The sequence below is a fragment of the Halyomorpha halys genome, unplaced genomic scaffold, assembly GCF_000696795.3.
Source record: "Halyomorpha halys isolate HHAL.00 unplaced genomic scaffold, Hhal_1.1 Scaffold948.1, whole genome shotgun sequence".
In the NCBI taxonomy this organism is placed as follows: domain Eukaryota; kingdom Metazoa; phylum Arthropoda; class Insecta; order Hemiptera; family Pentatomidae; genus Halyomorpha; species Halyomorpha halys.
In genome coordinates this window covers 97,057-118,515 of record NW_027115140.1, presented here as the reverse complement: position 1 = coordinate 118,515, position 21,459 = coordinate 97,057, and the positions used below count along the sequence as shown (strand labels likewise).

General features: G+C 29.3%; 3 protein-coding genes and 1 long non-coding RNA gene across 6 annotated transcripts in view; 3 read left to right on the top strand and 1 right to left on the bottom strand.

Annotated features, from left to right (window-relative positions):
- The window catches only part of scat (VPS54 subunit of GARP complex scat), a gene marked incomplete in the record, with an annotated part of 27,565 nt that extends 26,780 nt beyond the window's left edge, over positions 1–785 (top strand). Inside the window, 1 exon segment of the mRNA XM_067052215.1 lies at positions 366–785.
- The window catches only part of LOC136796968 (uncharacterized), a 10,512-nt gene extending 5,092 nt beyond the window's left edge, over positions 1–5,420 (bottom strand). The window contains exons 1-2 of one of the 2 annotated variants that reach the window (XR_010844758.1): positions 5,075–5,420; positions 2,572–2,662 (exon numbers count right to left, since the gene is read on the bottom strand). This is a non-coding gene — a long non-coding RNA (uncharacterized lncRNA). The remainder of the gene's footprint in view (positions 1–2,571; positions 2,663–5,074) is intronic. The other variant, XR_010844759.1, reaches the window with a different exon arrangement.
- Positions 4,520–8,390, top strand: LOC106687340 (TP53-regulated inhibitor of apoptosis 1). Of its 2 annotated transcripts, none has more exons than XM_014431163.3 (3): positions 4,520–4,658; positions 4,868–5,023; positions 7,185–8,390. In XM_014431163.3, the coding sequence occupies exons 2-3, from the start codon at positions 4,877–4,879 to the stop codon at positions 7,290–7,292; spliced, it is 255 nt and encodes an 84-aa protein (XP_014286649.1). In that variant the 5' UTR covers positions 4,520–4,658; positions 4,868–4,876; the 3' UTR covers positions 7,293–8,390. The 2 variants fall into 2 exon arrangements, with proteins under 2 accessions (XP_014286649.1, XP_014286648.1); XM_014431162.2 differs by having other exon boundaries at positions 4,655–4,795.
- Positions 8,391–11,386: 2,996 nt separating this feature from the next.
- Positions 11,387–17,832, top strand: Gpa2 (Glycoprotein hormone alpha 2). The gene is made up of 4 exons (XM_014431178.2): positions 11,387–11,815; positions 14,773–14,872; positions 15,662–15,837; positions 17,508–17,832. Exons 2-4 carry the CDS (start codon positions 14,773–14,775, stop codon positions 17,598–17,600), a joined length of 369 nt encoding a protein of 122 aa, XP_014286664.1. The 5' UTR covers positions 11,387–11,815; the 3' UTR covers positions 17,601–17,832.
- Positions 17,833–21,459: the final 3,627 nt, after the last annotated feature.

Below are 21,459 nucleotides of genomic sequence, written 5' to 3'. Positions count from 1 at the left end.
TTGTACAATGTTAATGAATAAATAAATAATAATTTATTGAAAATGATGGAAGTAATAAACCTCAAAAAATTATAAAAAATTGACTCACCAGACTTCCTAGAGAGATAATCCAGATTATAATTATTATATATTATATTATTTATAGTTATCGTATTATTATAGTAATTAGTATATAGCATGATTAGATTTCAAAATGGAGTAAAGTCGTGGAAAAGCAGAAAGATGTTGAATCAGATCCTTAAACTTTCAGGCTGATGTATAAAGAAGATTTTAGGTATCAAATTGATCTGCTGTGCCCAATGGAATGTTAATTAAAATAAGTTAATACAGTCATAAAATTAAAATTATGTTTATATTTGTTTCAGGATGAAATTTCTTGTGATTGAAGTTTTATGTGTTACCATTTATTATAAAGAGGATATCGAAATAGCATTAAGACTGGCATATTAATTTTTCTTACTTTATATTGATGTTGGTAGTCAATTCTCTGTTCACTATGTGAATTTGTACATAGTTTTAGTAAAAACAAATAAATATATTTAAATATCATTTTGTAAATAACATTTAGGAATGATGAAAAATTAAAAAAAAAATTGAACACCAGATATCTATAAATTATAAATATATTTTTGAGGTATTATATCAATGAAAAATATATGTAAATATTTTTAGAAAATTTGTAAAATTATGTAAGATAATGTTAATATTATAATTTTTGATAAGGCTATACTGTACATAATCATGTTGTTGCTTAGAAGTTTAATAGTCTATTATTATTTATGGGCTAGAATATATGTTTTTGAAATGAGCATTTACATAAATATTGCTTTTGAAACTCAGTTTTGTTTATTATTTAAAAATATAGAAGAAAATTTTTAATGTAATCAAGTAGTTTGTGTCTATTATAAAACCTACTGTGTCTTTTGAGTAATAATCATTTTGGAATGGTAACAAAATGGTGTTTATTAGTGTATGTGGCTCCTAACTCAACTCCTCTGTGTTGTATAGAATTAATTTTAATTTATTTTTCTTTTGAAAAAAATATATAAATTAAAATATATCATTTAATGGTATTGAAGGTATTTTGGTGTAATGTCCATAAGGCGATAAGAAAAATAAGAGTAGTTGTAATAAACCTTCAATTACACAGAGTAACAGAAAATAATTTTGTAATATTTAAGGTGATTTTTGTTGTAAGATAAGAATGAAAGATAAGCAATTAGAGTATAGTAGTAATAATGAAAGATGGCATAAAATAAAGAAAAAAGAATAAATTGAATGAATTATATTTAGTACTTACGGGTTGAATATTGCAGTGCCTTCTTAGGCAAACTAAACATTCATATGTTTAGCTTAATTTGGTTAGATAGAAAATAATGCGAAGGGTAGTGGATGATGAGGTAGAGAAATAAAATATTTGAACCTGACTTAGATTCATGTAAAAATCTTGAGGTTGTAAACCTTCAAAGATAATCAATCATAAAGTTAAATTGAAAGAAAATTATTGACACTGAACAAAATGTAACTATTGACACTGGTAGAAGGAAAACCCCATCAAATTTAGTAGGCTGTGTTTTTCTATGTTTAATAATATTTTAACCTTCTGAAAAGGGAACAGTGATATTTCATATTGATTTAAAGGTTTTCCTAATTAATTTGGCATTTAAAAATATGTGGCCTTGAGAATTTAGGTAATAATGTAACCTCATAACACACCTCAGATACAAATTAAAGAAATTAGGAGTTGTTTTAGTTTTTTAAATTGTACCAGCTGCAAGGATGTAACTAAAAACGATATATGTTACAAATGTATAAGAAACAGAACTAGTATAAACTATCAGAATAATTTGGCTTTATTAAAGTTTTAATGTTATATAATAGATAATGCTTTTACTGCCTCTATGTACAGAAAATATTTCCTTGAATCTTAGTGCTATTCAGAACTACTCCTTGCTCATGCTTACTACTTTAATTAAAAAACTGACAAATATTTTTCTGGATCTAAAGGAATATTTTTTTTTGTTTTGAAAAAAATATATAAATTAAAATATATCATTCAATAGTATTACAAAGTTATTCTTAAGTGTGTAAAGTAAATAAATATAAATATAAATTTAATCCCAACCGATTATTACCTTAAGCTGAGTTAAAATTGTGCCATTTGGGGCTAGAATAGAATAGACCTACAAGGAATTCAGCGAATAAGTGCTCTCTAGTTGGTTGTTATTAAAGCTATTAACTTTCTGTTCACCAGGGTGTGTAACCAAACTCCTCTGATACCATCTGTGAGACTCATTTCTTTTTTTAACTATTCAATGTTTAATCAATTTTTGGCTGTCACATTACCATTGAAATAAGTTCACTTCAAGGTGCGAGAGCCACTCTTTTTTTTCCTGTTATTTTGTGTTCTCTATCAGTGAGGTATTTCGAGTGCAGGGTGAATTTATTTTTAAAAATTAACAAAAAAAAATCTGTAATTTTTAACTTAGGTCAATACTGAGGATGGTTCACCGTGATCCAGTTATTCTAAATACAAAGATTAATGATTAAGAGTATAACTCAAAGTAGTACCCTTGATTTAAATCCTGCCTAGCATACCAAATCCATATGCCCACAATAGTTTCTTCTTCTTTAATGCTTGTATTTCTTCAAGTGAGAACACCTGACACCAAAGAGTAAATCGATCAATTAGGTCAAGCAATATCACATTCTGTAGGATGGTGGTTCATGTGAATATGCTTAAACTTGGAGCTGGTGGGAAGGTGTCTGGAGAGGTTACTGTGTAATGGACTATCTTTGATCTCTGACTAGGTATGCAACAGGAGACATCAACCTTGGTTTGCTATGATACAATTATTTGAGGGTTGCTGGATCTCCTTTATTTTATCGTAATGCTAAGCTACACTAAATAGAACGCACACCTGGCCTTAGTATGTGATACCTCCAGCGCTGACATGCACAAGGCTGATAACTATTCAGTGGCTTTTCTGATTTTTCATCAAGGAGTTCGCAAAAGTCGCCCTGATAGATAGCTGTTGCCTATTGGCTATCTGACCTTCCCCTCAGGCATTCAATTATTACAAGGAGGGTAACATTTTGAGAATTGGATGGACTAAAAACCACTAGAGTATGCCAGCCAATATAGCTCGAGACCGGATTCATCTGGTGATCTTTATGAGCTGTTTATCGAAGCACTTCCAAGGATTGAAGACATCACTTAGGATTACGCGTGGATTGCGGCACCGCTGTAGACGATCCAGCGATTTTGAACTTCAATAGATCAAGCTTCCAATCGGTACGAAGTACTAGTAACGTCGGTTCCCTGCGAGATCTAATCCCGTAAGCACGGCGCTATGTCCTATGGTCCATACGATAAGAGATATTCCACCTCCAGTATGGTGTATTGCGTCAGCCATCTATAGATACGAACCTCAAGACGGTTAGTCATTAAGCGATTTTTCTGGCCCATGAACGCCAATGGGTTCGCTGTTACATACCTTGCCAGAGGTCAAAGTTGTTCCGTCATATTATTATTTTGTCACTTTTTGAAACATTCTATAGTATATCATTTATTAACATACAAACTTTTAAAAATAATTAAGAGTAAAAAATAAACTAAATAAGAAGTTATTTATATATTTTAAATATAATTAATGATGAAAAAATAAACAAAACTGTACTTGATTCATACCAATACTATGGAACTTAACATGCTTTATTCAATCGATTTCGAAGATGACAACTATACCGTATTGATTGACCAAAAAGTTTTATTATTTATTGTGATCTATGGAGATAAGTAGAGTAATGGAGTTTAAGAGTAACCTTCTTAAGTATTACCTTAAGAATTCCAGCAGCTCCACGTCATTCCAAAAAATCCACACAGGATTTCACACTTGAGATTGTTCCGTGTTCCATTTGGGGTTCGGTGAATTCTTCGTCAGTGGCCGTCTTTCTAGACAAGTTTGACTTCACATCCAACAGACACGTCTAACTATATTTTTTTGTTCTTGCTTCCAGTTTTTGGAAATTACTTTATGAAATCGTAACCTATTGGGTTCCTTGCCATTTCCAATCCACTTAGAATAAACTAGTGATTTTATTTATTTAAATAGTTTGATTGTTGTTGTTTGACATCAAATGTAAGATATGATTTTTTAAACATTATTCATAACAGAAAATGTTCCAGAATAATGATTATTTTTATATAAATCATTCACAACAAAGCATGAAATAACAAACAAAATGTAGATGAAGTAATACTCGACCCTTGAAAGTTTGAAGGGCATCGAGGTATAAATTTCCAGTTTGATACCTTTAACGATATTTTTGAGGAAATTTAATATTGGTAAGTAGTGATGGTTGATAGCTTTGTAATTTCTTTTTCTATTCAGAAGTAATATTTGGGCTGAAAGAATTCTATTAGTGAAACAAATAGAATTGTTCAATTGATTTAAAATCGCCCCAAGATTGGATAATAATTAGGGATGGCAAGGCTTGTTTTAAAAAAAAATAAAAAATTAGTTTTGCCTTGTATGATTAATATCATAGAGGTCAACGTTTATCTCTTTCCTGTATATGTCTAACCTGTACACTATTTACCTTCTACAGTAATGCATTAACTATCCATTATTCTAATTATTAATTAATAATACAAGGTTAGTGTAGTACTGTGAAAGCCCACATTTTACCCATTTAAAATAAAATAATTTTATTATGAGTTAGTCTAGATTATTACTGAACAATAGTTTCAATTTCGTTTCTGTTTAAGATTTTTCACTAACATTCATACCAAGTAAGCTGACAAAAGTAACAAGGATAAATATAAAATTTTAACTATCATTTTGAAAAATGATCTAAATTTCAGATCTCAGTGATGAACAGTATTGGGAACACATGTAATGAGATTAAACATCAATATGATGAATGTTTTCAATCTTGGTTTACAGAAAAGTTCCTAAAGGGCACTATAAATGATGATGCTTGTGATCCCTTGTTCAAACTATACCAGCAATGTATACAGGTGACTATACTCATTTTATAATAAAATTTAATTTATCCTTCCAGAGCTTACCTGAAATCCTAAATGGAAGCCTGTCTTCATCTTAAAAAGGAATACGATGCCTGTTTTAATGTTTGGTTTAGCGAAAAATTTCTTAAAGGTGATAGCAATGATGAGATGTGTGCCCAACTCCTCAAAGTATACAAAGCGTGTGTTGAGGTATAGCATTCATGTTCTTAAAAAACTGAAATTATGTGTGTATCTTAGTTTTGATTTCAGTGTTTTTATAAAAACTGATTTCATTTACAAATATGACTGTGCCATTTTATATTTTTGATAGGTAAAATTTTTTTATTGTATACTGTTTCCCAAACAATAATCTGATACACAGCTGTGTTTTTATTCTATTTGAAAAAAAAAATACTGTTCTTGTATAGTGCATTCATTAATGAGCTAGTATTTTGTCTTTTCTATACTGCCATCTTGAGGCTCATCCTTTTAAACAATTTTTTGAATTATGTAAAAATTAAACTTTATTCTGGAAACAATAAATGGTATTGTGGTCTTCCACTATTCTGGAAATATCATTCAGAAGGTTTTAGTTTGTTATGAAGAATCAAAATCTTCCAGAATGAGCAAGGAAGTTTAATATTTTATTTAGAAAAACAATTGATTTCCTGGAAGATTAATTTTATAACCTTTAATGTGACAGTTACTACTTTCTGGCGCCTGGTGGGAGTCTCAGCTCCTCTGACATAATTTTTTAATAATTGTTTGGAAAAAAAAGATGAACATATATTATTTATTACCTATAGAAATGGAGTTCATAGCAAAAAAAAAAATGTACAGAAAACCAAAGTGTAAGAGAATAAATAGCGATATTTATTATTAAAAGTAATTTACTCACCTGTTACATTGTGGGTTAAAAGTAATTTATTTATTTACATTTAATACTTCTGTTATTTCAACAAACCACTTTGGATTGTTCCTCCAATAATAGCTGACTAAAAAAAAAAAAAATCAAGATGGATAAACAAAATTCTGATTTACATTCTGAAGATTCTGTTGGTGATATAAGAATGAACTAAAAGGAAATATGTACAGAAAAGGAATTAATGGAGTTCATAAACTAACCGTGGATGTCAGATTTGGTTAAAATTATATTCTACATCAACAAAGACTCCTGTGCAGTACATACTTCAGCATGTTCAAGATGGATTGGATTAAGGATGTCTGGATGAGGATTAAAGGTTTTGGATGGATGTTCACCTAATATCTAGAATTTTTCTTTGTTGTATCTTGACCTTGTCTGAAGTTCAATAAGGAGTTTATGATTAAAGGTTTTAAAATGTAGTTTTGTAGTACTTGTCCATAATCCAGGAGTAGTTCGATTTTCTGTAAAGGTTTACAAATTCTGAATTTTCTAATTTCTGTTTTTAGTTTGTTAGTCAGTTTAGAGTAATGGGTTTTGCCTGGTGGCTACCTATGGTACTCAGCTCTTGTTCTGTGTTTTTCTTCTCTTGTTTCAATTTTTGCAGTAAAAATCAAACTATTATTAAGAAATAATTTTAAAATTTAATATACATATCTTGAAAAGAAACATGCTTAAAAGTGGTTCTGCATAGATAAATAACATCATAGTGTAAGAAAAATATTATAATGGAGCTTTGAAATAAACTAATTAGGTTAGTATCCTCAATTTTTAATACTAAATACCATTTGTATTAGCTCTTTTATATTTTCATTCCATATAATCTTTATTTTTATTCTCATTTCTTGATATAAATATACAAATTTCTTAGAAAACATGTTTATACTTTATTGTATTTTCTCTTCTCAAAATGTGTGACAATAAATAAATGAGTTCCTCTCATTATTAATATAATCTAAATCAGTCCCCTATAACAAAAGTAAAAGCAAAACTCAAAGTGAAGAAATGATACTATGAAGTTAAAAGAACTGAGTTTGGTTGAACTCAGTTTTCTTAGCTCATATGCAAATATAGGTACGAGTAGGTCCCACATTTTACTGGAGATAGTTTCAGAAAAAAACTATTCTATTCTATTCTATAATATAAACTTATATTGTCTACCTATATTTGCTCTTAAATTATAATTCTTTTTATGAACTGTATATTTTTGTTATTGTGCAATATTGACGTTCTTTGTTCTTATTTCCACAGAAAACCATGAAAGAAAATCATATAGAAGTAAAAGATGCTGAAATAAATTACTTAGGTACTGACAAAGAATGTACACCACCTTTGTTAAAAGATAAAAAATCTAAATGAAAATGCATTTATAAAAAATTCATTTATATACAAATGTATCGAAACAAAAAACCCTGTAATTTTTTGCATTTTTAACAGTTTTAGAATTTAATTTAAGGTATTATAATCTGTGATTTTGTTTTAAAAATATACATTAATATTTATTTTCTTTATTCAATGTTTAATTTTGATCTAGAATAGAAAGGAAGGTGTTTGATTCATTGATGTAATAACTTCATTTCGTGATGTACTTACTCGTTATGGATTAATATGTAGTTGCACTTATTAGGTCATTAACACTTTCACTGTGGAATTTTGATATAATTTGTTGGTGTTGCTAATGATTTTTTTTTTAATTTGTCTTTTTTTTAAAGTATGATAAATAAAAATTTTAAAGACATTTTTTATTAATAGTTTAATTGGAAAAGTAACTTTAACTTTTGAATATTAATCTTCAAGAATGAGCTAATTTCTATACTAAACCTACAATACAGGATTTTCTTATTAAAAGAAAACAAATGTTTCTTGTTTATATTTTACTTAATGTTTATTACTAAAAAAAGAAAGGTGAACATGTTTATTTAAAACGGTATTTATTGATTTCTTTATTTAAATATATGAATAAATACCAAACCAAAGAATTAGAAAAGATAAATCATGAATGTTAAAAAATAAGTTCTTTATTTTATTAACAACTTTATTATTGGAAATGTGGAGGATTTGAAGATATTCCTCTAGGACAGCATAAGGAGTGTGTTTCTTAAAAACTTGAAAGAACACTAACCATTTTCTGGGTGTTTTGAATGATTTCCTCTTTGACATTTTTTTTGGCATTTTACATTTTAGGGTTTAAATATTATTCTGTAACTAAAATAAGAGAAGGGAGCAGAGTAGCTCAGTGAGTAAAGTGTTATGTTACTATAATCTCAGCCTGAGATCAAATCTGTCTCTTGCAGATAATTATTTATTCTGATGCTTTAGCTATGAGTCAACCCTGGAGGTTCTAGCAGCACACTCTATGGCACGCCCAGCCTCTATAAAGTGAGTACCCTTAATGGGGGTAAAAACATGGTGTTTGAGTGTGATCATGAACAAATACTTCCTTGCACAACTATTGTTTAAGAAACAGTACTTCCTTACTTTGTACTGAGCTCTTTATGGGTTGGAGCAGTTCAAGTTACATTTTCATAAAAATTCTTAAAAAATAAGACTTGATTTTAAAGTTCTCTAACAGTGATAAATATAAATCCAAAAAGAAATAGTTAACTAGATTATAAAGCCCTGGATATGTTGAAAAGAATGACTCATGTTATGGTATGCAGTGGGGAGGAGAGACTGATCCAAAGTGTTGTTTAGCAAGAGGTCAAGTTTGAATTTTGAAAAATTCTACCACAGTGAAGGTTTTAAGCTTTATAGAATCTGTTTAGCTTATGCTTATGAAACTTAAAGGTTAAAAATAAATGTAAGGATAGAAAAATTCTTGTATCTCCTAAAAATGTGTATATGGGTGACACTTGATCATGTAATTGAATTTTATCTGAATCTGAAATTAAAAATTTAAGTTTGAGATTGAATGACTGCATTTCTCAATTCAGTCTTGTTTGAACTTATTTTTTTTTCTCGATTAAATAACGTTATCCACTTTCAAGATAATTTAAAATTTACAGAACTCATTCTTATGGTTTACAGTCAATTTATAAAATTACTTATAAGATAATGTTATTTAATAAGATGAATGTGTTTTTATTGGGGTAAAACATCAAAAATGTTTTATCTACTTGGAGAATTTAAAATTAAATTAAATGTATTAAGTTGTAGTTTTTAATAGTTTCATAATTAGTACATATTATCATAATTTAAACTACTGTGACATTTAAAAAGAACTTTATGAAGCATTTACTTGTTGTATTTAATAAAGAAGAACTTTTTTAGTTTATATATATACTTTTGAAAACACTGAAATGTTCAATACCCGATTTTGAATTATAGCTAATTTGTATTATTTTTACCTTGTGAGAATTAAATATTAGTTTTTTATTCATCATTTAGTTTAGTATAGTGCATCTAAGATGAGTTGGCCTTTAGTCAATTCATACCCTTCCCACCCTAGCTCCTTTTCTCCTTCACACCATAACAACATAACATAATATCATAACTTATGATAAATGCAGTAGCTTATGGCTTTTCATAACAGAGAAACACTCAATGGACCACTCAAAGCATGTTTCCATGAATTTAAATACGTTATAATTACGTTTTCGGTTTGAGAGTGGATATTTTTCCCTCTACCCACTAAACTTGACATGAGAAACTTATAATATTGCGATATTAATGAAAAGTAGTTTCGAAAAAAAAACATACGAGGAATTTCTATTTGTACAGTTGCAGAAGTAGGTCAAGGATAGGAAAGGAAAGATTAGAAAAAGTAGTCCAATCAACTGAGTAGGTTTGTTCCAACGAGCACTTCTGACTATCCAGAACTGTACGGAGCATAGTACAGGATTTGGGAGGGAAAAACAAGTACTACGCATGCTCCGGACAGACGTGGTTGTTGGAACAGATCTAGCGGAGAAAAGACAAAAGAGTGGAGAACGTTGCAGGAAAACGTTTTCCACTGTGCATCTCTCCCCACCCTTTACCCACAGGCAAAGTCAGATGCTCTAATACCCAAGGTTTTCTAAACTTTATGTTTGCTAACACTAATGTCAAAAGATTGCTTTACTTGAAAAAACACCAGATATATGGTCTGTGAGAACGCGAATATAATTTCTATTTGTCATTTATTAACCACATTCTTAAAATATTTCTTCTTTCTAAAAGTGTTGGAATTTCCCATATTCAGATAAAACATTAACAGATCAGCAAGAAATACCTAATGAGTAATCCCACCAAAAATATAGATTGATCCTCTGTAGATAACTATTCAAGTAAAGTAGCGATATGTTTTGTTGTGTATATGAGAGAGACATTTGTTTTTCAAAAATGGATGTTTTTTGAAAAATGAAAATTCTACAGACCAGTTTATTTAAAATGTACCTCTTAGGGGGCAACGTAAGTCTAGCATATAACTCGGTTGTCCCCTTTGAGGGTTCATGGAAGTTTAATAGCAATTATGGAGAATAAACTTATTTCACTGCAATTTTTTTTAAGAGACATGTGTTTTCCTGTAGTTATCTATTACAATGGCTTAAAAAACAGAGAAAAATATTAAGATGCATGATAAATAAATTAACCAGTTTTACGTCGAAAGATAATGTCCTTAGTGTATTCACGACGAGCTGTATACTTCTCTAATCCGTTGAGCAATATATAGAGTTCGTAGAACAAAGGTACACGAATAAGGTTCAATGGTACAGGGAAATTTGATAAGATAATAAAGAAATTCGAAAATTGAGAAAAGAAATTAACAAGAATTCACATCGTATTGAAGCGACGAATAATAAATATGTCTACACTCATACGACAGTGTTGTGATTTCGTAATTTACTATTAGTAATTTCCAAACTATTTCTTTATCCTTCGTTTCATTTTATAATCATTATTATTTTTTTTTTGTAATGGCAAAACACCAGTGAGGTTGTAAACTTTTTACTATATAATATTACGTTGCCAAGGTTTACGTTTTCGCAAAAAAAAAAAAAAATGGCGTTGAGTTGCGTAAGTAACGTCCGAAAAGCGTAGGTAAGGTGCCGAGTGCAAAGGGTCATTTGCTAATGGGTTCTTAAAAAAATAAAATTAAACAAACAACCTTAACATACACACCCTTTTTTAAAAAACTAAAATTAAAAAAAAATTATTTATTATTATTTTAGGTTTTAGCAAAAAGTGGTTTCGAGTTGCTGGTGACGTCCGAAACGATGCCGAGTGCAAAGTCTTAATTTATTTTGACATCCGAACTACGTTTAGGACAGTTTGCCCACTATCCAGTTCATTGTTATACTTAAATTATATGATGGACATATGTCAAACCAGATTAAACAAACCTTTCGTATTCAATTCTACATAAAAGTTAAAATGTTTTCTTGTATTTTCAATCATATGTATTATCTTGTCATAATTGTCTTTAACTCAAAATTAACACTTAATTTTTATTGTGTCCATCTTATATTAAGCCTCCTTCAATACTTTGACAACAACAAGATAAAATCAGAGACTGATCAGTTTCAATATAAATTTCTTTTAACGTGAGATAAACAAAATAGAAAGAAAAATTGACTTCCACCTTGAAAAAAAATTAGAATAACTGATATTATTTATGATAAAGAAATGGAGTGTTCCATAACAGCTCAAGGCTTTTGATTCCTGTTAAAAGAAAATAATTAGAAGAATAGAGGTCATAGTTCAGGTTGTTAAATTTGTGGAAAGTGGATGAAGAAGAAAAATAAAATAAAAAAATGATTGAATCCCATTGAGGCAGGGTGTAGGAGGGCGCAGGGGTGGTGGGGGTGTATTTAACTGGCTATGTAAGCGGCCGCTAGGGGCGCTAGTGACCATTCTACCACCAACCACCCTCTAGGCAGGCGTCTTCAAACTTCCCAGCGAAGGTAAGGCCAACAATTAAATATTGTCTTCGTATTAACAAGTCCACTTCTACAATAAATAAAAATGAGAATAAACGCTCAATAAATTCTTCAAAAAAATTTACTAAAATTATTTGTTACTAGGAACCAATAAATAAATAATGAAATATTAAACTTTATTTAGTTTCTTCTAGGCAAATTGATTAATGAAAAATATTCAGTAAGTATTAGCTTATGTTTATTATTGTTTAGTGAAATTTATTCTAGCATATTTTATTTTGAAATTGTATTAAATATAAGTATTTATCATATCTTACCCATTCATTCTGTATAATACTTTTAAACCGTATTGCATTTAGTTTAATATTGTTGCGCACACGTATCATCTTTAGACAATTTTTTTTTTATTCAAACCCTGGTTCTAACTTTTATGGCTCTTTCAACAATATCAGTACAACTGAAAATTCTGCCAATGTTCTTTCGATTTATCAATAAAAATTAAAAATTTGATATCCAGACAAAGATATTCATACAGAATAATTAGTAAAGTACATATTAACCTGCGTGGAACTTATTTTAAGCTTCATCATTCCAACATCAGCAATATGAAATTAATCCAAAAAAAATTCTCAGCATTATATTTTACAAAATAAGGTGTATATCGATGGCTCATTTCACAGTGGTGTTGAATACATTTCCACTATATTTACAATAATAATATTAAAGGTTCTCGTTCGGGAAAATTAATTGAAAAATTTATTTTCCTAAAAGAGAGAGAACCTTTAATTGTATTGTTTGTAAATTTAATGTAAATGAACTTAGCACAACTGTGAAGTAAGGCCATCAATATATTAGTTATAATAGGCTGATACAATACATGACGTATCCAGAGCTAATTATATTATGGATGTATTGAAAGAAATTACCATTAATTTTATATTTTAAATATTTATGGTATTATTTAATTAGTTAAAGGGCAGGACATATAAAACGAAGAAAGTGTATCATTTATTTATAATTTAATATCAATTTCTGGTTTAACATTTACTATTTATTATTTTATTATTATTGTTTTATTTTTTTGTATTTCTTATCTGGCCTTAACTTATAATGGATCTGTAATTTGTAATAAATGAAATGTTTTGGACGTTCATTTAAACTGGAATATAAAATAAATAATTTCAGTCCAATGGTATGGTTAGGGGTATTGCATAATTTAATAAAATAAAAAGGAAATTAATCTTTTTAAATCTCAATAAAGATATATTAACCTTGTGTTCCAAACAAATATGGTAAGGTGGAGATATTTAATTACATTATCTTTAACTATCAAGCGTATTCTGACTTGAATTTTCATGTCCCATCTCGTCATAAGGAAGATAGAAAATATAAGAAGATTAATTCATATTTTACATTCGCATCAGGGATATTCTTTATTTGAACTCGATATTTCTCAAATAAAAATATTACCCCTTTTAGTTAAAATATGGGAAACCTGGCTTCTACACAAAGCTACGCTATGGGTGGGCCCACGCAATTTAATGCACTATAACTCCTGTGATCGACCTAACGTTATTGTTTAAAATATAATTTATTTTTTTATGAATCAATTACTTTTCTAGTATTAAATAAAATAATGAATTTAACTAGCATGTCGTTAATTTTTATTTATGAACCAAAGTTGTTAAGAAAATAAATTCTCTAATTTTTTTAAATTAAATTTTTGATTACTTTAATGAAATTTATGTAGAATTAAGAACAAAATTGATGACTCATCCAATCATAGTAAGGAGGAATAAAAAATGGTGGCTGTTCCAGAAATTACAAACAATTCATTTTTGAGTTCTTTCAAGTTAAATACAAATCGCGCGTTATTTTCTGTTTGAAAAAGGTTTAATTTTTACCTAGACTCTCCAAGGAATATAGGAAATGTCACTAAAAAGTAAACAATGAAGTATTTAAGGTGCACGCTATCTCAAGTTTATTTTATTTAAAAATTTTTGTTCGGAGTTACATGTCCTTAAAATTTTCTATAACACTAGATTTCAAGTTCTTTACCTTCAATAGTTCTCGAGATACAGTTTTTCAAAAAGCAACATTTATTATTACATAAATAAAAAATTATTTTGTGAACTATTATGGTGAATATCATGGAAACTACTACTTCCTACGAATAAACGTCATCGACTGCATTATAGTACATTCAACTACCTTTAATTTGTGTGCTAATGAATATATGCTATCTAGTAGTTTTTTCCGAACAAAAAAAAAATAAACATTTTGCGAGTTTATTTTGGCGAATATCATGGATATTGCTATTCCTACTCCTCAATTGAGAGCTAATAGACATCTCTACGTCGTTTGTAGATTTATTAGAAGTAGTTTCTATTATAGCCGAAATAAATTCACAAAATATTGATTTTTCTTTATTTGGAAAACAATTTTGCTTTTTGAAAAACTGTTTCTCGGGAACAATTGAACGTAAATAATTCAATTAGGTCTCATATTTTAAGAAATGTAGTCCTATTACGTTTTTACTGTTATAGGTAGTTTTAAAGATATGGAACTTCGAATGAAAGATTTTTTGTAATTATTTGAAACAGCCGCCATTTTTATTTCCCCTTACTATGGCAGAGTCATCAATTTTGATTAGTAATTGTATATAGTTTTCATTGAACCCATCAAAGATTAGAGTGAAATAAATTCCTTTTTTTCTCCGCCTAATATTTCAAAGTATATATACATTATATAATATGAGTGCATATATATAAACTTAGGTTTTATTCTTCAATTATTAGTTAAATAACTAAAATATTAAAGTTAAATTAAAATACAGTTTGTAGCATAATGCTAAAACAAATTTATTTCTGATCATCACTTGTCATTCTTTCGTTATTCACGAGATGTGAATTATTATCCAATTTTTATTTAACATGAAGTTGTATCTGAAAAGATGTTGAACTAATAACCTGTTGTTTTAGATGGTCAACAAGTTCCTCTGGTGCATGCTCTTAGTATCTTCCTTTCCTGGATTACTCTCGAAGCAAGACGCCTGGGGGAAACCTGGATGCCATAGAGTAGGTGAGATGAACAGCTTGAAGGATATCTCTCTAAAGATACAACTTGCAGTGCGATAACTGGCTATAATCTGTTCAGTTTCGAGAGATAAAATTTTTTTTAAATTACACCAAAAAAAAATAAAAATAGCTCTGCATTTTACTGAGGAGCAGGAGACAGTTCTTGACAATTTAAAAACACACTTTTTATTGTGTATCTTACTAAACTAAAACTTTTTTTTCAAAGTGTCTCAGTTAGTAATAAAACGGATCTACATCTGGATTATCTTTAGCCCAACGGGGGACTGAGAAAAATATTCACAATATGAGAAATGTGGTTTATAAAAAATAAAAATTAATAAATAAAACATTGGTATGATTATGGGACTTGCATTTGAGAGTATCTTAAATAGTTTTTAAGTGATCCTTTCCTATTCAGTAACATGGCTTCAGTTTCAAAATCAATTTTCTCCTACTCTAATCAGAATCGGAGTATGGTCTAAAATGAGACTTTTTTGGGAAATGAACAGCAGAATCACCTTCTAGCCTATTCGTCAATCCTGATTGATACACTCATTACATTTCATACACATTCATGTCTGACAGACAGTCAATAGAAACAGTAAAAAAGAGTAATTGTTTTGAAAATTTTATTTCCTTTTTTTTAAAACAGTTGTAGGTGGATTAATACTTATGTGAGAATAGCCGTTATATATTTATAATTTATATTTTAATTACCATCTTTAGATTATGTTTTTATTTAAAAAAATGAATACTATTTATTGTACATTCATGAATTTTACCTTTCATATAGGCCATACCCGTATTGTACGTATCCCGGACTGCGTCGAGTTCAATGTCACGACAAACGCTTGCAGAGGATACTGCGAGTCTTGGGCTGTGCCATCGCCGAAGGAAACACTCGTAAGCAATCCCCGGCAAGCCATCACGTCTGTTGGTCAGTGCTGCAATATTATGGAGACTGAGGATGTAAGTAGTCGGTATCTAATTGGGAGATAATTTGCACTAATTTGTTGTCGAGGGAGTAAAAAAACTTAAAAAACAAAAGAGAGCGGCTGCTCAAAACAGAGACGAATGACGATAAGAAGATTGTCGATGACGCCAAGACTCGGGATGAGTTGAACTGTGTATAAAATAAAAATGCAATTAGGTTGAAAAGATAACATTATCTATAATCCTCTTATTAAAAAATTCCTCTTAAAACTACAAACTGAGAAAATTAAAACTTTTAAAACTCATTAATGTACGACTACATCGCAGCTACTTGAGAAAGCCATTACAACATTAATCACAAGTAAAGAAACAAAAAAAAAATTTTATTTTTTAAAATTAGCCCTGAAGCAGGCAATGAAAGTTGAAAACCTAGAAGTTCAGGTGAAACCTCTCTTTTCAGAAAAACGTCTCATTTCTCTCCAGGGTGTAATATATTAAACTATTTACTCTTAAAAACGTAGTACAAATGTTCACCATACTATTACATTAGGCAGAGGTAAACTGTGGTAAGCACAAACTTTCTTACAGAAGAGAAAAAAAGCATTATTAGATTTCTCTTTATTTCTTGTTCCGTATTTTGTTTTGTTATACATGATCTTTATATTTCAAGTGTTGCATATTATATAACACTTTTAGCTTTAGTACGAAACATATCTTTGGATAACACGACCAGGATAATTTATATACAATAATAAAATCGAAGTAAGCGAAATGTGACTTACGATGGTTTAGCTCTGATGTAAAGATTTAAAGTTAGGTTCGTTTCTAAAACATGAATTAAAAAAAACAAAAACAAAAAAACCTCTGTCCTAATAATATTAGATGCATAAAACATAATAGTATTAGACCAAAACCTATCTTTTATTGACATTTAGTAATATCTGTAATTAAATGCAATTGCGTATCTTAATTTAAACATCCAACGACTAACTTGGAATCCTTACACTAGACCGAAGACAGGAAACTGCGTGTCGATTCCCGACTATCACAACACTTACTAGACGAACGGACTAAACTTCCAATCCATTACAAAAGACTGATCTACATGACTTTGGATATACGGAGTATATGCTTTGAACTTCCAGAAAACCTTCGAATTCCTCTTGTATCCAATCCATACAATCCAAACTCCTTCTTAAAATCCTCGATAATCCTTACTTTGACACAATAAAATCATCTATAAAGACCTTAATATTTCATATGTGACCGATCTAGCCAAAACCAGGTAGCAATCCTTCCATAATAAACTCTCTAACAACCCAAACCCATTAATTTCTAACCTTGATTCCTCTTCCATCTCTGACAATCCTCCAAGGCGCCTTAAAAGAAGATGGCCTCGTGACCTTCTAATGTGAAAATTTTATTAGAGTTCTACTGAAGGGTAGTTACTCTACAAGCCTGTTTTATACCATTATAACCTAACATAAAATTTACTAGATGTATTTTTATGTAAATATCAATAAATAAATACAAAAATTCACCTACTAATATTTTAGAATTCAAAATTAAAATTATTAGCTAGCCACTTATACTTTACGAAAATAAAAATTGTAAAATAATCTAGAAGTGAGATACTTAATGTTAACTATAATATTTAAGAATTAGATTTTTAAAACTAACTAATTATTAATAATTACTTACTTCAGGTGGAGGTTCGGGTCCTGTGCTTAGACGGCCTGAGAGATCTAGTTTTCAAATCTGCCAAGGTTTGCTCATGCTACCACTGCAAGAAGGATTAAATTTCAAGATTATGCATTGAAACTTGGTAACCAGTTCAAAACAAATTATAAATGAAAAATAAATTGTAAAATTAAGATTATTCACAATACCCGAAAATTCCAGAGACTGTAAGATTAGTGAAAAGAGATGTTTATATGTATATTTTATTTTTGGGGAATATGTTGTTGTTAAGCCAGTTTATTTTAACAAAGACAACTGCTGAAAAGATCAATTATAAAGTGTATTTGTTACCTTAACTTCAAATATTCTTTATGTATTATTTTTATAAAATATATGTATAATTATAATTAATTTTAATGTGATTACGATTAAATAATTTCTGTTTCGTAAAGCAGTTACGAAGATATTATTTAAAACTTATTAAATAAATAAAATAAAATATATATGATGATATTTTTTATACATTCCCTTTAACAATCTATGGACGATTTATTTTATCAGAAGAGAGAAATGCATTATTTAACAATAAGCCCTGCGCTAAGAGGTGAGCATTAGGCCACGCCTCTTGAAGGCAACTTAACGTTGTAAGTTTACAGGGATTTCGCACTTTAATGAAATTATCGGTAAAACCGTCCTGATGTGAAGAGAAAAAAAGTTTTAGCAAATGTTATTTCCAATAATATGGTATAACTATAATGAAAATTCATTAAACCGTTCTCAAGAAATTCGTGCTTCTTTCTCTGTTTTGTTCAGACTCATTTCAATGTGAATATTAAGGATCCTAAAATATATTTACTGTTCTTTAAAGTAAGAAGTCAATATAAAATTGAATTAACTTGGTCAATTTTTCAATTATTGTTTTCTTGGAACAGTTAATAAAAAAATAATTTAATTTAAGAAAACATTAAAATATAAAGTTTGATACAAATAACTAAATGTTTCTGATATAATGGATAAAGTTGTTTATTAAAAAAAAGTGAAACAGTAAACATTATTTTCTAGAATATTTAATGTTTATAACAAAAAAGTAACTGAGAATCAATATTAATTAAAAACCATTATAAACGGCATGAACGAAATAAAATGATACAATATTTACAACAATGTAATATTCCTGTTTTATGACAATTTCGTTAAATTTGTTTTTATTTTTGTTCCTTTGGATTTTTTTTTTGTTATTAACACTACAAATTTTATCCTCTATATATCTCTCTCGCATATCTCACGTTCCTCTTTTCTGATGATCCTTCATAAATATTTTTTTTTTTGTACATCCTAATTTAATTTACTAAGCAAATACAATACATACAGAGGAAAGCTCAAATATTTACAGTGCCGTTCCTTTGCCTCATTACAAGGAGTTGGGCTGGGCCTGCTGAAGGCGGAGGTTACAAGATGGCCCAGGAGCCATTGGCCAACATTGGAGGTACGGAGCACCCTGTCATGATAATGCCATCAACAACCATCATAAATTTATCACACAAGTTTTAGTACAATTTATGGACTCATCTAATGTTAATACTTCGAGTAAGAACACATAAAAAATAATAATAATAATAAGGAAACGTTATGAATAAATGAACATGTAGAAAAAATTAAAATAAACAATAAGTAATAATGTCAGTAACAAATAAATAGGTTAAAAACTAATAAATAAATAAATAAATAAGTTAGAATGTGAGAAGTTAACAACAAATAAATAAGTTGAAAACAAATCATATTCATATCATAATCATTGTTGTATCATATTCATATCCATATCCATATCAATATCATATTCATATCAATATCATATTCATATCATATCACATCAAAAAAGAAAAAAAAAAGCTAATCAATAATATTAGATATCCTTAGAGCTAATTACCAAGGTATCCCATTGCCAACACCTACTCCCTCTAAAAAGCCCCTTGTGCTATTGGAAATTGTTTCTCGAGATCTAAACCAGAGGTCCCTCACGGTTAACTTTCTATGCATATACTCTGGGGACGAGCAAGCAATTACTTTACTTTTTTATACTTTATAATATAGTACAATAACAATTATTTTATTTTATTTTTCTTAGTGAGACATAATATAAAACTGAAAAAGAATAGTATTAGTCCAGTCAATGAATGCGCAAAATAGAGGGTGTAGAGGGAAATTGATTTCAATCATGGATAGGTCATTTCGTTAATATCACAGAAACAGTTGTTAGTTCTAGATTCTATTGAAAAACAGAAGATTATTTAAAGTTCCCACAATAATGTTTCTATTATTGTTTTTCGTAACTGTAATAGCTAATAAAATATACCTTGCCAAATAGATAAAATTATTTGATTACCTTTTTGGGAATTATTTCATGAATTGTCCACGGTTTATTATTATCAATAATGAAGCTTTGTAGTCGAAGAAAGAAAAAACATTTTGAGAGATTTATTTTAATTGTTTTTACTAATTTACTTTCACGAACATATATTAGTTTAAATGTAGAAAAAAAAATCGTGTGTGGTCCGAGCATCACACAACTCTTACTTTCCACCCTACCTTGAGTTGAAATTATTGGAACATTTTCAGTTAAATTTTTTATTGAATAATAATAATACAAGCTGGCACAATCAAGAGCAATAAGTATTGTATTATAGTTCTAAGTTTTCATTCATACCATACTTAGAGACTAAAAAAGAAGAAAAAATAAAATAAATATTAAATCATAACAATATACAAGATATTACATTTTGATAAAGAATAAAATAACGGAGTAATCTATAAACAAGGTAAAGAAAGCAAACTTGGTTTACGTGAAAATAAAATAAATACATCTGTCTGACACATATTCGTATCTATATACAATATTTATACTCAGCCTTAGGAACTCTGAGCAAAACTTCTCCCTCCCCCCCCACACGTGGAAGGTAAAGCAGGGCTCCAAGAGATCCCAGCGCTTCTCTCCCAACCACGTCACTGGTATTAAAAGCCAGTGGAGACTGAGTGAGAGCGCTAGAGACGCATCCTCCTAGAATGGAAAAGCCAAGAGGTCACAAAAGTTTCAACCTCCAGAAGGTTGGTATTGGATAAGAATTGTTGTAAAGAATTAAGGTGATGAATGAGGTTCTGGCGAAAGTTTGAAAAGATTTTAAAATCATGTGTTATTTTGAAATATAGGGGTTTATATTATAGTGGGATTATAGGTGAAAGTGGTAAGATGATATTTTGTGAGGAGAGGTTGAGAACCACATCTGACAAACATTTGGAATTAACAATACATATTAATTTTTTATGGACACTATCAAAATTTCATTAAAACTGTAGTGTATATATGGTTATGGCCTAAGTAGTTAGCGAAAAAACTCCATCATGACGATGTAGTCTATTTACCCAAGATGTGGTAGGCATGTGAAGATTTTCAAATAGTTTGGTATTAATGAGACAAGCTATACGGCTGCCGGTATAATAAGTAACAAATATGGTCATGAACATCGAATGTTTGCTTTCCTGTTCTAGTATCTCAATAAAAAAATGAATTTTTCAAATATATATATACATATTTGTTTAAACTAGAACGAGCTTTTCGAACCGGCGCTTTTCGAACTAGGTCCATTCTTAGTCTGTGTTCTGAAGCTGGAATACCTCCTCTTTTATTTAGAAGGAAAAAACTGGCAAAAAATGTCGAAATTATACCCTCAAAACGACCACCCTATGCATAAATACATCTTCAAACCTAAATATTCCAATTTTTTTAAAAATAAAATAAATTCAACACTCCCGTTGGCAGAAAGAACACATACTGCTATTGAGTTCTTTAAAGAAATACCTCTGTACATCCCGGAAGTCATCAATCCTCCATGGATACACAGGCTACCAAATACAATGCTCCAATTATACCGATTTCCCAAAGGTAGTACGTCACCTACTGAATATAGAACTAGGTTCTCACGT

Excerpts from the sequence above, each read along its gene's own strand:
- Gpa2 (XM_014431178.2), top strand. The coding sequence starts at position 14,773 with ATGGTCAACAAGTTCCTCTGGTGCATGCTCTTAGTATCTTCCTTTCCT. Across the intron at positions 14,873-15,661 it reads ACCTGGATGCCATAGAGTAG|GCCATACCCGTATTGTACGT; the intron begins GTGAGATGAACA and ends CCTTTCATATAG. Across the intron at positions 15,838-17,507 it reads ATATTATGGAGACTGAGGAT|GTGGAGGTTCGGGTCCTGTG; the intron begins GTAAGTAGTCGG and ends TACTTACTTCAG.
- LOC106687340 (XM_014431163.3), top strand. The coding sequence starts at position 4,877 with ATGAACAGTATTGGGAACACATGTAATGAGATTAAACATCAATATGAT. Across the intron at positions 5,024-7,184 it reads TATACCAGCAATGTATACAG|AAAACCATGAAAGAAAATCA; the intron begins GTGACTATACTC and ends TTATTTCCACAG.